Source organism: Conger conger, chromosome 16 (genome assembly GCF_963514075.1).
Source record: "Conger conger chromosome 16, fConCon1.1, whole genome shotgun sequence".
In the NCBI taxonomy this organism is placed as follows: Eukaryota; Metazoa; Chordata; class Actinopteri; order Anguilliformes; family Congridae; genus Conger; species Conger conger.
The window spans coordinates 18554969-18571579 of record NC_083775.1 but is presented as its reverse complement, the minus strand read 5'-3'; the positions used below and the strand labels follow the sequence as shown (position 1 = coordinate 18571579).

The 16611-nt window shown below is 42.7% G+C and overlaps 1 protein-coding gene across 1 annotated transcript; it reads right to left on the bottom strand.

Moving 5' to 3' along the window:
* Positions 1-1428: 1428 nt before the first annotated feature.
* Positions 1429-11189, bottom strand: LOC133114089 (GTPase IMAP family member 8-like). The gene is made up of 5 exons (XM_061223282.1): positions 11159-11189; positions 10276-10983; positions 8056-8763; positions 2364-2988; positions 1429-1456 (listed from the first exon to the last, which is right to left on the bottom strand). The coding sequence occupies exons 1-5, from the start codon at positions 11187-11189 to the stop codon at positions 1429-1431; spliced, it is 2100 nt and encodes a 699-aa protein (XP_061079266.1).
* Positions 11190-16611: the final 5422 nt, after the last annotated feature.

The window sequence follows — 16611 nt, the reverse complement described above, 5'->3', positions numbered from 1 at the left end:
ATGATGGATAAGTATCTGCCTGTACTTCTCAGCATTGAGGAGACCATTAATTCTGACCAAACTCCATTTGAAGAAATTCAGCCCCAAACTTGCAAGGAACCTCCACCATGCTTCACTGTTGCCTGCAGACACTCCTTCTTGTACCGCTCTCCAGCCCATCAGTGAACAAACTGCCTTGGTGCTACAGCCAAATATTTCACATTTTGTCAGTCCAGAGAACCTGATGCCATTTTTCTGCACCCCAGTTCCTGTGTTTTCGTACATAGTTGAGTCGCTTGGCCTTGTTTCCATGACGGAGGTATGGCTTTTTGGCCGCAATTCTTCCATGAAGACCACTTCTGACCAGACTTCTCCGTACAGTAGATGGGTGTACCTGGGTCCCACTGGTTTCTACCAATTCTGAGCTGATGGTACTGCTGGACATGTTCCGATTGCGAAGGGAAGTAAGCATGATGTGTCTTTCATCTACTGCACTAAGTTTCCTTGGCCGGCCACCTCGTCGACGGTCCTCAACTTTGCCTGTTTCTTTGTGCTTCTTCAACAGAGCTTGGACAGCATATCTGGAAACCCCTGTCTGCCTTGAAATTTCAGGCTGGGAGAGACCTTGCTGATGCAGAATAACTACCTTGTGTCTTGTTGCTGTGCTCAATCTTGCCATGGTGTATGATTTCTGACATTAAACTGTCTCCAGCAACCTTACCTTGGAAGCAGAGTTTGGCGGTTCCTCACCCAGTTTTAACCCTCCCACACAACTGTTTCTGTTTCAGTTAATTAGTGTGTTTCAAACTACATATTAAATTGATGATCATTAGCTCCTGTTTGGTATAATTGGTTAATCACACACCTGACTATATGCCTACAAGTGTACCTAGAAGAACTGATGAAGGTTTGAAGGGTGGTCACACCAAATATTGATTTGATTTAGATTTTTCTTCTGTTCAATCACTTTGCATTTTGTTAGCGTCATTTTGTTAGCGTCATTTTGTTAGCGTCATTTTGTTACAAAAATGTAAATTGATAAAAATAAACTTTTGAATTTTTCAAAGCATTCTTACTTTCCAGCATTTTTTCACACCTGCCTAAAACGTTTTCACAGTACTGTACATATATAAAGAAGATGTTATACACACAGTATTTTCTAAATGTCTCTTGAATTACACCACAGCACATAAGGAGCACTGCAGCCGAAGGAAAGAGCAGAGAGGAGTGTCTCTCATCCTGTAGCCTGCCACATGGGGGCAGGCTAGAGGGATATTAGTGTGGAGTGTCACCCGCACTACCCTGTTCCAGTGTCTCTGTGTGACACATCTCTGCGTCACTCACTACTGAACCCCTTCTTCCATATCCAGATGATGCTGAACTCTCTGATTTGCTCCTTTTCAGCTAATGTGACACTTACTGGAAGGTTGATGAGCAGAGCTGCCTGCTTCAGAGGGGGCTGGAGTCCCTCCGCTCACTGTAACACAACACCACCAACAAGTACTGTTACACTCAAATTCATCTGAATTATACTCTTTATTATCTTCAACTTCAAACAATAATGAATATGATCAGATTAATCATTGCCTCTCTTTTGTGCTTGGATGTTTTTCTGCAATAATATGTTAAAGTTCTCCAAATGATAAAACTTTGATTTTCAAAGATGGTTATTCATTCATTTGTTCTGGTGTTCACGTACAGTGGGCTCCAGAATTATTGGCACCATAGACTGACAATGCACAAAAATATCTTCAACAATATGATGACTGAGATAAACTCAAAATGCTGAACATGTGAAAAATATTAACTATATTAATGTTTCAATGGAACCATCCCAATTCAAGCTTTCATTTAATAATTCATGTTGAAGCTGTAACTGACCAAAACATTCAATTCAGGTCTTATTAGGTCATTTAAAGTATGATTGAACAAAGGTGCTGTGGGCAGATGAGGCCAAATTGAACATTTTTGTCAGAAACAGCATTGGTATATTTGGCATTGAGACAGAAATGCATAAAAGGAGATGCACTTCATTCCCACAGTGAAATTTGGTAGAAGGTCAGTCATGTTTTGGGGCAGTTTTAATTCCAGAGGTCTAGGGACACTGGTAAATCAATGATGTAATGGAATGCAATAATTTATTTAATAATAATCATATTATTAAATTAATCTTTGATTTTGGTTGGTTCTATTGAACAATGAATGAAGTCAATACTGTTGCATATGAAAGCGAAGTATTAATCTACATACTGCATTACTGCTTATGAAGCTAAACTTCTGTGCTGAGATATTCAGTCTTAAAGATGATAAAAAAAAACTTACAGGAAGGAGGAAGTAAAACCAGACTGTTTCTCCTCCGCTCCCTGCAGAGCACAGGGACAAACTTTGACACTCTCTTCAGCTGCTCCTCTCTTCCCCTCAACTCCTCCTCAAGCCTGTTCTTGGCCATCATCTCCTCTATCTTCTCCAGCAGCTCAGTGACCTGAGTCCCATCAGTCCTGTTCTTATTGTTGAGAACATGATACTTGTTCCCACATTTCTCTATGAACTCTTGGAGGGCCCTCCCTTCAGTCTCAATGTGCTGCTCAATGGTTCTGTCTCCCAGCCAGTCTCCCCAGGTAAACAGCACTATAGTGTGTCTCCAGACTCTCTCACTGAGAAGCTCCAGGTGTTCCACCACTGATCTCCTGTGTTCCTCTCTGAATGCTGAGCCCGCATTAATGACCAGGAAGAGAGCATAGGGTCCCGGGGGACACAGAGACACACTGCGCACAATCTCCTGTTTATCCAGCTCTGCAGTGTCATTCAAAGAATCTGTCAACCAGCCTGGTGTGTCGACCACAGTGACCTGTCTCCCAGCTACTTCACTCTGTCTCTTCACACACTGTGCAGTTCTTATTCCAGACACAAACTGCTCTCTGCCCACAATGGTGTTTCCTGCTGAACTCTTCCCACTCCATCTCCCTCCCAGCAGCACAATCCTCAGCTCTGAGAGACGGAGTTCCTCTCCTGACAGAGAGAAAGAGAACATTGTACTCTTCATTGTGAGTGTTAACAGACATTCAGCTCTGAGATGAGCTGTGTTCTGTAAGTTTGGAGTTGTGAGTATCAATAATTAAATTCTATTTATCAATCAGGACATAAGAAAAGTAAGTAAATTTGGAGGAGAAACATTCAGTATGAGACTTTTGCTCCTATCAACAAATATAATTTTCCAGTTCAACACCTTTTTCAGTGTGAAATGTGAAATAAGTTATTTACTATTATGAAAATATTAAGAATTTTAAATTTTAAATCCAAGAGGAATGTTCTTATTTATTTTATATTATAACTGCTCTCTGCTCAGCACAGGCTGTGGCTGGCAGCTCCACAGGACAGTGTGTAATAGGCAGCAGCAGGGAGAGTTCAGTCAGCAGGAGTTTCTGTGTCTCATCAAGCACTAGCAACCATCTCTGATCAACTGAGCATCTGCAGCCGGAACTCACTCATGCAATGAGCTCCTCCTTCTCAACCACTGTGGAGGAGAAAGTGGATGGCAGCTAGCAGCTCACACTTCACAGAGAATGTGTGCTTCTCATTCTGTTTAATCTACAAACAGGGTTGCAGTGATGGGACTGAATTATTAATGAAACTGACATTGCCAACGGGGAAAAATCTTTATAAATTTGTAGTGAAAATAATTCATGAAAGGAGAATGCCATTTCTGATTTATTCTAATTCATCTATAAATGAAAACTAATAATTCACACTTTGTAATCTACTACATGGTCTCCCTAAGCAACCCCTCACTCCTGAGTATGCAGTGCAATGGAAGTCAGGTGAAAATATCGACATATACATATGCACGTCTCTTTGGAGTATCACTTTTCAGTGGTAAATCTCATCTCATAGGAAAATGATTGAACACAGTTACGATTAGTCTAAAACTTCCACTGTAATTCGTTGAAAATAATTACAATGATTGAGAAAACTGACTCTCCAAAACAAGCCTTCTCATCTCAGGACAAAAAACAAATGGAAAGTCAGGAGAAAATACTGTAAGGACAGAAATGCACGTCTGTGGAGTGCATCATGTGGAGTGCATCATTCTGACCAGGTGTTTAGTATCGCTGCGGGTTTCCTCTAGACGCGGTAACGTTGATTTTTTAAAATTGCTCATTTGAACAGCAAGGGTTAGGGCTTGAGCCACGTTGTTTGTCTATTACCTGTTAATCACTTCTACTGGTTGCATACCTGTAGAGTGATTGAACATTCGTCTTAAGTAACTTAAATAGCTGTGGAATTTATCAGTAGATTAGCTTTGATTTGGTATTGCTTGTGAGCAATTGTAGGCCATTTAAATAGGCGTGTCAGAGCGACGCTAGCGTATATTAGACTGGCGAAAGTTGTCCTTAGTCAGTAAGTGCATCATTCTGACCAGGTGTTTAGTATCGCTGCGGGTTTCCTCTAGACGCGGTAACGTTGATTTTTAAAAATTGCTCATTTGAACAGCAAGGGTTAGGGCTTGAGCCACGTTGTTTGTCTATTACCTGTTAATCACTTCTACTGGTTGCATACCTGTAGAGTGATTGAACATTCGTCTTAAGTAACTTAAATAGCTGTGGAATTTATCAGTAGATTAGCTTTGATTTGGTATTGCTTGTGAGCAATTGTAGGCCATTTAAATAGGCGTGTCAGAGCGACGCTAGCGTTTCCGTCCCCGTTTGTGATGTTATGTTTCACCCCATCCCAGTCTGCTCTCTCCCTCGAAGACCCCCCCTGCGACATGGGCCTCCACGGCGTCGGAACCCCTCAAACCTCAGCTATCCCCCGCTGACCCCCTGTGAGGACTTTGCTGTCACAGGGGGACTATGGAACTGCCAGTCTGCCACTCGGAAGGCTGACTTCATCCCTGCGTATGCCTCCCTCCAGTCCCTACAATTCCTTGCCCTAACTGAGAGCTGGATCACACCTGACAACACCGCCACTCCCGTTGCCCTCTCATCCTCCTTCTCCTTCTCGCACACTCCCCGGCCTTCCGGCCGTGGCGGTGGTACTGGTCTTTTAATTTCCCCCTCGTGGAAATTTTCTGTTCTCCCCCTCTCTGACCTGTCCATATCCACTTTTGAATTCCATTCTGTTGCAGTATCCTACCCTACTAACCTTTTCATTGCAGTTATCTACCGTCCTCCAGGGCCCCTGGGAAACTTCCTTGATGAGCTAGACACCCTTCTCAGCTCCTTCCCTGAGGATGGCACCCCACTGATTCTCCTTGGAGACTTCAACATCCACCTAGAAGCCTCCCAGTCTGCTGCCTTCCTACCGCTAATCCACTCCTTCGGCCTCTCCCTGCAACACTCTCCTCCAACCCACAAGGCGGGCAATGTCCTAGACCTTGTCTTTGTAAGGAACTGCTCATGCTCCGATTTCACGGTTACCCCTCTGCATACATCTGATCACCACTTCATCTCATTCTCCCTCCCTCTTCCTCCCCATCCTCCTCCCCCTCCTCCCACCCACACTTCCTCAGCCCGCCGTAACCTCCGCTCCCTCTCACCCTCTTCCTTTGCCAGCACCGTCACCGCCTCACTCCCCCCTCTCGAATCCTTCTCCAAACTCCCCGCTGACTCTGCATCTGCCACCATCCTTTCATCTCTCTCCTCCGCCTTTGACTCTCTCTGTCCCCCTGTCTCAAAACCACCTCGCACATCCCCTCCCAGTCCTTGGATATCTGACACCCTCCGTACCTCCAGGGCCAGCCTCCGCGCAGCGGAGAGGAAGTGGGGGAAATCCAGAGACGCTTCCGACCTCATGACTTACCAGTCTCTCCTGGCGGCATTCTCTTCCGATGTCACTGCCGCCAAAGCAAAATACTATCAAACGCAAATTCAGAACTCTGCTTCTAACCCCCGGAAACTTTTCTCCATTTTCTCCTCTCTCCTCAACGCACCGCCTCCTCCTCCTCAGTCCTCCTTCGCTGCTGATGACTTTGCTGATTTCTTCGATGAGAAGGTCACAGTCATCCGCAGATCCTTTACAACCACCGCCCCCCTCACTGTGCCCCTCCCCCCCTCTAGGCCCATCCCTTCCTTTTCCACTTTCTCCCCCCTTACGGACTCTGATGTTTCTCAACTCCTGCTCTGCCACCGCCCTACAACCTGTGCCCTTGACCCTATCCCCTCTTCTCTTCTCCAAACTATCACACCTGACATTCTCCCATTTGTCACTTCCCTTGTCAACTCCTCCTGTCTTCCGGCTGTTTTCCGGCATCCTCCAAGAGGGCCCACATCACTCCGCTGCTAAAAAAGCCTACCCTGGATCCCTCCATCATCCAGAACTACCGCCCGGTATCTCTTCTTCCTTTCCTTTCTAAAACTATAGAACGAGCCGCTTCTACTCTACTTTCTTCCTTCTTTTCTAACAACAACCTGCTAGACCCCCATCAGTCTGGCTTCAGATCGGGCCACTCGACAGAGACTGCGCTCCTCTCCGTCAGTGAGTCACTTCATGCCGCACGAGCAGCCTCCCTCTCCTCTATCCTCATTCTTCTAGATCTCTCTGCTGCCTTCGACACTGTGGATCACTCCATCCTCCTGTCTGCCCTGTCAGCAACGGGCATCTGTGGCACAGCCCTGGACTGGATTGAGTCCTACCTCTCTGGTCGCTCCTTCCAGGTTGCCTGGGCTGGTTCGGTATCGACACCTCGGCCCCTCGCCACAGGGGTTCCCCAGGGCTCAGTCCTTGGCCCACTTCTTTTTTCTCTCTACACTCGCTCCCTTGGCCCTGTGATCACTGCACATGGGCTATCCTACCACTGCTATGCGGACGATACCCAACTCTTCGTCTCGTTCCCGCCGTCTGATACGCAGGTTTCAGCCCGTATCTCTGCTTGCCTGAGGGACATCCAGAGCTGGATGGACAACCACCATCTAAAGCTCAACCCAGGTAAAACTGAAATGATATTCATCCCTGCTAATACCTCTCCCCATCTGGATCTCTCCATTTCTCTCGGGGATACCACACTCACGCCGTCACCCAGTGCAAGGAACCTCGGCGTGGTGATGGACAGCAGACTGTCCCTTTCCGAGAACATTGCGGCGGTGACCCGGTCTTGCAGGTTCTTCCTTTACAACATACGGAGAATCCGCCCCTTTCTCACCCCCTACTCGACCCAGCTCCTGGTCCAAGCGATGGTTCTGTCCCGCCTGGACTACTGCAATTCCCTCTTGGCTGGCCTCCCAGCGTCCGCCATCAGACCCCTCCAACTCATCCAGAATGCAGCAGCTCGTCTGGTCTTCAACCTTCCCAAATACTCACACGTCACCCCCCTGCTTACTTCCCTCCACTGGCTGCCTGTCATGGCTCGCATCAAATTTAAAACATTGGTGCTAGCCTTCCAAGCAGTTAAAGGGTCTTCCCCAGCTTATCTACAAAAAATCATCAGACCCTACACCCCTGCCAGACCTCTTCGTTCAGCCTCCACAGGCCGCTTGGCACCTCCCCCTCTCAGAACCTCCACCTCACGCTCACGACTACTGTCTGTTCTGGCTCCACGGTGGTGGAACGAACTCCCCGTTGAGGTCAGAACTATAGAATCTCTCCCCACCTTCAAGCGCAAGCTGAAGACGCACCTCTTCAAGCAGCACCTCTCCCCATCCCTCCCTACCTCCCTGTGAACCTTAATTGTTGTCTCTGTGACTTGCTTTGTGTATCGGTATTTTTAGTTGGCTAGGTAAGCAGTGTTTGGATAGTTAACTTTGGTGACTTTTGCTCTGTTTGTTTGTTTGTTCAAAAAAAAATAAAAAAATAAAATAAAAAAAAATGGCCCTTGTCCTTATCTTTGTTGTACAGGTAGCAGTTGAAATTGTACTTACCTCTAGGGTCTTTCAGCGAACTTATCCCTGGTTATGGGTATGCACTTTGTTGTACGTCGCTCTGGATAAGAGCGTCTGCCAAATGCCAATAATGTAATGTAATGTAACACTTTTCATTGATAGAACACATTTGAATGGAAATTGATTGAACATAATAGTGATTCAACTTAATTTTCCACTGCAGTTAATCTAGAAATTATTTCAATCAATGACAAAGACTAACCCTGCAAAAGTGCCTGGAGAGTCTTTCTCTGTTTCTGAACCTTTATCATCCTCTGTTTCACTCGTTCTTCCACTGCCCTCCTCTTCTCTTTCACCTCCTTTAAGAGCATTCTATCTATTTGATAGTGAGAGCCTCTATTCCCTGCCATCATCTCCTCTATCTTCTCCAGCAGCTCTATGACCTGAGTCCAATCAGCTCTGTTGTCATTGTTGAGAACATGATACCTGTTCCCACATTTCTCTATGAGCTCCTGGAGGGGCCTTCCAGCAGTCTCAATGTGCTGCTCAATGGTTGTGTCTCTCAGCCAGTCTCCCCAGGTGAACAGCACTGTAGTATGCCTCCAAACTCTGTTGCTGAGAAGCTCCAGGTGTTCCACCACTGATCTCCTGTGTGTATCAATAAAAGGTGATCTCAAATCAATGACCAGGAAGAGAGCACAGGGTCCCAGGGGACACAGAGACACACTGCGCACAATCTCCTGTTTATCCAGCTCTGCAGTGTCATTCACAGAATCAGTCCACCAGCCTGGTGTGTCGACCACAGTGACCTGTCTCCCAGCTACTTCACCCTGTCTCTTCACACACTGTGCAGTTCTTATTCCAGACACAAACTCCTCTCTGCCCAGGATGGTGTTTCCCGCTGAACTCTTCCCACTCAGTGTCCCCCCCAGCAGCACAATACTTAGCTGTGAGAGATAGTGTTCCTCTCCTGTCAGAGAGAAAGATAATACGTTACTCCTCATCATGAGTGTTAACAGACATTAAGCTCAGAGATGAGCTGCTCTCTGTCAGTTTGGAGATGTGAGTATTAAAAATAAAACGACATTCATCACTCAGGACATAATACATGCAAGATGGGAATATATGTGAAGGAGAAAAAGTCTGCATGAGACTTTTGCTACAATCAACATAAAGAATTCTGCCAAGAGAAAGCCAAGAGAAATATTATTTAATTGTCAGTGTGTTACAGGGCTGCTGAGTGGTTCATCTTGCTAAGACACTGTTCCAGTGTGTGGATGCTCCCCAGAGTCTGTTATCAAACCCTGAGTGTGCAGCACAGGCTGTGGTTGGCAGCTCCACAGGGCAGTGTGTAACAGGCAGCAGCAGGGAGAGTTCAGTCAGCAGGAGTTTCTGTGTCTCATCAAGCACTAGCAACCGTCTCTGATCAACTGAGCGTGTGCAACCCTCCTTCTCAACCACTGTGGAGGAGAAAGAAGATGGCAGCTAGCAGCTCACACTTCAAATAGAATGTGTGCTTCTCATTCTGTTTAATCTACAAACAGGGTTGCAGTGATGGGACTGAATTATTAATGAAACTGGCATTGCCAATGGGGAAAAATCTTTATAAATTTGCAGTGAAATTAATTCATGAAACATGAATGCCATTTCTGATTTATTCTAATTCATCTACAAATGAAAACTAATAACTCACACTTTGTAATCTACTATATGGTCTCTCTAAGCAACTGCACACTCCTCAGTATGCAGCACGATGGAAGTCAGGTGAAAATAATGAAAGATTCCCATGCACGTCTCTCTGGAGTATCACTTTTCAGTGGCAAAACTCATCTCAAGGGAAAATGATTGAATACAATTATATTGATTGAATAGTCTTAATATTCCACTGTAATTCATTTCAAATAATTACAACAGATGGAAAAACTGAGCCTCCAAAGCAAACCCTCACACCTCAGAATACAAAAAAAATTGAAAGTCTGGTGGAAATAAGACAGGCGGCATGGATGGTGCAGTGGGTAGCACTGCCGCCTCACAGCTAGGAGGTCCTGGGTTCGAATCCCCGTCGGCCGGGGCCTCTCTGTGTGGAGTTTGCATGTTCTCCCCGTGTCTGCGTGGGTTTCCTCCGGGTACTCCGGTTTCCTCCCACAGTCCAAAGACATGCAGGTTAGGCTGATTGGAGAGTCTAAATTGCCCATAGGTATGAGTGTGTGAGTGAATGGTGTGTGTGCCCTGCGATGGACTGGCGACCTGTCCAGGGTGTATTCCTGCCTTTCGCCCAATGTATGCTGGGATAGGCTCCAGCCCCCCTGCGACCCTGTTCAGGATAAGCGGGTTAAGATAATGGATGGATGGATGGGTGGAAATAAGACAGAAATGTATGTCTCTCTGGAGAAACACTTTTCATTGATAGAATGCATTTGAATGTGTAATGATGTGTAATTCACTTTAAAAAGATTCATTGCATTCATTGACAAAAACAAACCATGAAGAAGTCGTTCGGGATCCTCTCCAGGTTGCTGAGGATTCATCCTGTGTAGTGCTTCCATTGCCGTCCTCCCTGCTTCCATCTCCTGTAAGAGCCTTCTCAATATTTCATAGTGAGAGTCTCCATGCCCTGCCATCATCTCCTCTATCGGGTCTTGCAGCTCTGCAACTGCAACCTGAGGCTCATCAGCCCTGTTCTCATTGTTGAGAACATGATACCTGTTCCCACATTTCTCTATGAGCTCTTGGAGGGCCCTCCCTTCAGTCTCAATGTGCTGCTCAATGGTTTTGTCTCCCAGCCAGTCTCCCCAGGTGAACAGCACTATAGTGTGTCTCCAGACTCTCTCACTGAGAAGCTCCAGGTGTTCCACCACTGATCTCCTCTCTGTATCTTTGAATGCTGAGCTCACATTAATGACCAGGAAGAGAGCACAGGGTCCAGGGGGACACACAGACACACAGCGCACAATCTCCTGTTTATCCAACTCTGCAGTGTTCTTTATAGTATAAGTCTTCCACCGGCCTGGTGTGTCGACCACAGTGACCTGTCTCCCAGCTACTTCACCCTGTCTCTTCACACACTGTGCAGTTCTTATTCCAGACTCAAACTCCTCTCTGCCCAGGATGGTGTTTCCTGCTGAACTCTTCCCACTCCATCTCCCCCCCAGCAGCCCAATCCTCAGCTCTGAGAGACGGTGTTCCTCTCCTGTCAGAAAGAAAGAATATAAGATTACAACCACATCAGATGTTTGAATAATGAATATCATCCTCTTTGAGGTCTCTGTTTTGGAAAGTATGGTCTCTTCCAAGTATTGAAAAAATGTACTGAAAAAAAATCATTTAAATCAATCACATGTTCTACACAGAAAGAAGAAACTCACCATGATGAGAGGTTACACAAGCAGCTGCCATGCTGGTCCTTCTGTCTTTCTCCAGTTTCCTCTTGCAAATAAAATTATTTTAATGGCATTTTCATTTTGGTTTTTATTTTGTATGTTTAACCATCATCTGTTGATTTTCTGCTGTAATATTTTCCTGCACAAAAAGTGTACCACATAACATCATTCTTTTCTTCCTATTTTTGACTCAGTTCTAACAGGGCACTTACTTCAGTCAGTCTATTGCATGTTTTCAATTCACACAGACACACAGTTCTTTGTGTTATTTATTATATTGTCGATTGAAAGAAGCTCATGACAACGAGCTTCACAACGAGTATTGGAGGCTTTGGTTGTTTTGTTCTTCAAAAGAAAAAATAAAATAAAATAAAAAGTCAAACAGGTTTCACAGCCTTTTTAAAATACTTGTTAAATAATAAACAATCAGGAATAAATAATCATAAAGTCTCGAAAGTATAGACCAATTCACTGATAGAACTATTTTCTTGCTGCTTTGCCTGTTTCTTGTGGTTTATGAATTTTGTAAAATTATTATTTATTTTAGCTGATACACCATATTCATCCTGTTAATTCAGTATTAATCATGTAATCACAGTATATATCTATGTAAATAGGCTATACATTTACAGTGAAGGAAAAAGAAAATTTCAGTATACCTGATTACTTGTATTCCGGGTTGCTCACCTCCCAGCTGAAAAATAAATGTATTTCCTTGAAAGGGAAATACATAGTTTTCAATGACGTTTGTTAGAAGCTTTGATAATGTCGCAGCATGGTTCCAGTGGGAGGGGTGGGTTGTTAGAATGCGGAACGAGAAAAAGTCTTGTTCTGTCAGTGTGTGCCAGCCTGTTTGAGGCGTGATTGATGACACCTGTGGTTTGTTTTGTTACTTGTTGCATTCTAAAGAAGTTCGTCTTGACCTTACAAGAATGTAATTTGGCAGACGCTCTTATCCAGAGCAGCTATGTAAAAAAAAAAAAAAAAAAAACTCAACTATTTTTTCTCTCATTCCCATTGCATTTTAACGAATACATTTGATTATAAAGTAAAAAATAAATTGTCTTAACTACATTATTTTGGCAAGTTAGCTGTATTATAAGCAGGATTTTACCCTATGAACGAGTCGGTTGTGAGGGAAAAAGGGCAATTTCCTCATGACTGATTAGTTTGTAAGATATTATCCCTTACTTAGTGCATGTTTTCAATGTATTGTTAATAAATCACACAGGCAGCATTTTGTGTGATTTAAACATATTTAAAATGTTTCGAGAAACTTCTGATTTAAATGTGATTTACTGAGGGCATTGGGTATAAATTAAGAAAATACAATATTCATTCAAAACAGTTTTTAAAAACTTGTTCAGTGTTCAATGTTTTATCTTTGCATATTTTCTTGTTCTGCCAGTGTGCCAGCCTGTTTGAGGTGTGTGTATGTGCTGGAGGATTAGGTATGAGTGCACTATGGATATTTATATATACAGTGCAAACTGTAAATATTTGGACAGTGGTATAATGTCTGATGTTTTGGCTCTTTACCCCAGCACATTGGCTTTGAATGAAACAATGAATTTTGCCAAGTTAGCTGTATTATAAGCAGGATATTACCCTATGAACGAGTCGGTTGTGAGGGGAAAAAGGGCAATTTCCTCATAACTGACTTGTTCGTAGGATATTATCCCTTACTTAGTGCAATGTTTTATCTTTGCATATTTTCTCTCCTCCAAGGTCAGGCAAACAGCCTTTTTAAAAAAACTTGGCAAGACACGCCCGACCACATGATAACATGAAGAGATCAGATGTTCATGCCCATTCTACATTATAGCCAGGGGTGGACCTTTTTTAGGACTAGCTACCTGAGCTACTGCAGTAAAAGATTTACCAATCAAGATTTTCACTAGCCCTAAATATGCAATTTCATTTTAAAGCATAAAGAGCAAACATTAGACATCAAATTCTTCTAAATATAAATGACCAAAATACATCACAAAATTATTTTTGTATTTTTAGTGTCATATATTTTCAATAACAAAAATGCACAGAAATGCATAGAAATACCCTTTTTAATTCATTAATTAATTTGCTGTAGGCTACAAGTCCTGCCCCCACCCGCCAACCCATCCCTTTTGCCCAACCATCTTACACATCTCAAGTAAATAGAGGGATCATTCCAATTGTTTATTTTTCAAATCTCTTTTCTTTTTCTTGCTTTTATCTATTCCTAGCTCCATCCATCGAGAGAGAAGAAATGTGGCAAGAAAAATAAATAGAGACAGGGAAATTCTAACGTGAATTAGGCAGATGGAATGTCCTTGGTCCTTGAACGTCAGTTACAGATGGGGAGTGCTGGATTCACAGGTCGATCATATGTCAGCAGGCTTTCTGGGAAAATTCTTCCGCAAAGGATCCACGGATGGGATGGGAGTTTGGGAGTTCCCAACTTCTACTTCTAGTTCCTAGAAGGAACATTTAACAGGTTGGAATGTCCTTAAAGATGATGGACCTCAATCGATTTCCAGGTCAGGAGCAAGTAAAAGCGAATGAGGAGAAAAATAAGCAATTAACTATAGCCTTAACTATACTGAATATATATACTTAACTAACTTACCTATAATGATCAAGTGCAGACAGTGTAGAGGAGTCCACTTTGGTCATGAACCAGGCCTATAGTTGTTAAGGTAAAATAAAGATATACTAATGCATCAATACAGCAAGGAATTAACCTCTCATTAGTTCATGAATTTGTTAAAGGTACAATAGGTCAGAATTTTACCCAATACCTTAACCCAATTGAGCATGCATTTCACCAACTGAAGAAGAGATTGAAGGGAAAACCCCCCAAAACAAATAACAACTGAAAACAGCAGTAAAAGCCTGGAAGAGCATCACAAAAGAAGAAGTTGTTCAAAATGTCAGGGTGTGACTTTGGAACAAAAGGAAACTTAAAAAATTAAAGGGAGGTGAAAACAATATTATTCCCTTATGTGATGTGTTGCCTGATTTAACAACTGGACCTCAGAATTTCCTGGGGTGTCAGGGCTCGGCACATAGTTTTTGGATTTGTTTTGAATTTGCTCCAGCCTTGGGGTAAATATCCCATCTCTGTGTTTGAGCTACTGTTACCTCCTAATTTTGTTGGGATTTGTAGTTAAAACTCAGGAATATTCAAGAGTAATGGTTATTAAGCCTTGGTAGTTGGGAAAAAACATTTTGGATTTCTTTTTAAAATCAACACAATAGGGATATTTCACATATGTTATGTTATGTTTATTGATTTATTTATCTTGTACTGAACAGAAGATTAAGTTTGGAACATGTGTAATGAACAGTATGCCACAAAAAGCTATGAATTAAAAAATACATATTTTTATATTTGACTGAAGCAACGTTGTCTTTTCTTCATTCAGTCAAAACACTGTGGGCAAATGTATGCAATGCATGCAATATTATTTGTTTGTGTGAGTGTGTGTAGTGGGGGTGTAATTGTGTGAATCTGTATGGGGTTCAGAGAGTGTTGTTTGTGTGAGCCTTTGCAAAGGGAGGGGTATGTTTGGTGTGGGGCGTGTGTTCATCTGTTTGCCAGATACTACAAAAATAGTTTTATTTAAAACAAATTAATCAAGAAGTGTAATCAACAAATCAGTATAAATCAAGATGAAATGGGCAGAGTACAATAAGTTGTTGTGTATATTTTCTGAAAAGCTGTCGTATCGATCCTGTCATGTTAAGAAGTCTGATGTAAAGTATATTTCATAAGTACGTAGATAAATTCAGTCACTTTAAAGTTCAGGGGCCTCATTTATAAAACTGTGCTTAGGATTCACGTCAAAAGGTTGCGTAAGCATGAAACCTAGGACGTGCGTACGCAAAACAATAGTCTGATTTATAAAACAGTGCATACGCACGTCCGACGCCAATTTTCCTTTATAAATCACAATCAACTCTAAATGTGGCGCAGCTTTGTCGGCTTCATGTCCCGTCCACAGTTGCCTATAAATAGGCAGTGAAACGCCCCTAATGAATATGCATTTCACGAAGACGACAATGGCAAACGCTGAAAAGAAGGCCAAGAAAAGGGATTTCAGCCATTTGATTGCCTCTGAAAAGCTACAGGTGTGGGAATTATCCTGTAAATGACGAACAGTTCTGCACAACGAATGTGATGATGACGATGATAATAATAATAATAATAATACACGTCATTTGTCTAGCACCATTGAAAACACAGTTACAAAATTAAGAGATAAAACGAACAAAAATGTATAACAATAAACACATTATAAAACGTAATATATGAATATGATAACAATATATTAAACTATGCTCGTATCTGCCCGACTGACGCATTGTAAACTGCATCAGTGCAGCGCAATTTGTCCGACTGTTCACCATATTATTTATGAGAATACATTTAATAACATGAAGTATTGTTTAACAATTCGTCTACATATTTGAGGGATTATTTTACAACAACATCTCCGTTTATATTTATCATCCTAAATCATATTTTTTGGGCACTCCAGGGAGCATCAATCAAACAGCTGTTTGTTTATTCGTTGTAAGAGAGGCTTTTATCCGTTTTTGCAAATTAACTCTTCGTATATGATACGTGAGAGGTAATATTTCATTACATTACATTGCCTGGCATTTAGCAGACGCTCTTATCCAGAGCGACGTACAACAAAGTGCAAATTAAACACAAGAACAAGTGCAAATTGGACCTGAGAGGACAGTATAGTTCCGAGTCCTAGTGTAAACATGCAGAAAATCAGAACCCTTTAAGAGTACAATCAACAACAATCAATTTCGATTTATTTTACACAGTGGTATCTGTTGTATATCATTTTCGACTTCTCTCGTCGCCAAATATTGTGTTGCACTTAGGAAGGGAGAGAACCCGTATAGCGAGATTCAACAACACAACACTTTAATAAGTATAACAGGGACGAAGCACGTCCTTACAGCAGCCATACCCAGCCACAACTCCGGGCAAATCTTTATAACTTTTTAAATCCTGTTTCACTTCCCGTTTTCCTGGTCTTACGTCACGAGCATTAAAGGCACAGTTTCTCATTTCCCCAGTTAATGTGCGTACGCATGGGTCAGAGTTTCCGTGGAGGACCGCACATTTTCCGGTCAAGTTCGTTTTTTATAAATGACAAGGTTTGCTTAGAAAGTGGCGTACGCATTCTTTTGTGCCTACGCAACGTTTATAAATGAGGCCCCAGGAGTCTAGCATTAATTCATATCACGGATAAGATCCTTTGCATCCACTAGAGGGCAGTCTCAGAATTTCATAACAGAGTCCGTGCTCACCATGGTTTCCTCCAGTAAATTTAGAAGTTAAAAGGCACAGTGGAGAATGTGTGTGGGAAGAAATAATGTAGCAGTAACCAGAGGAACCTAGAAAGACCAACAATGAATAGACTCCCTGTCAG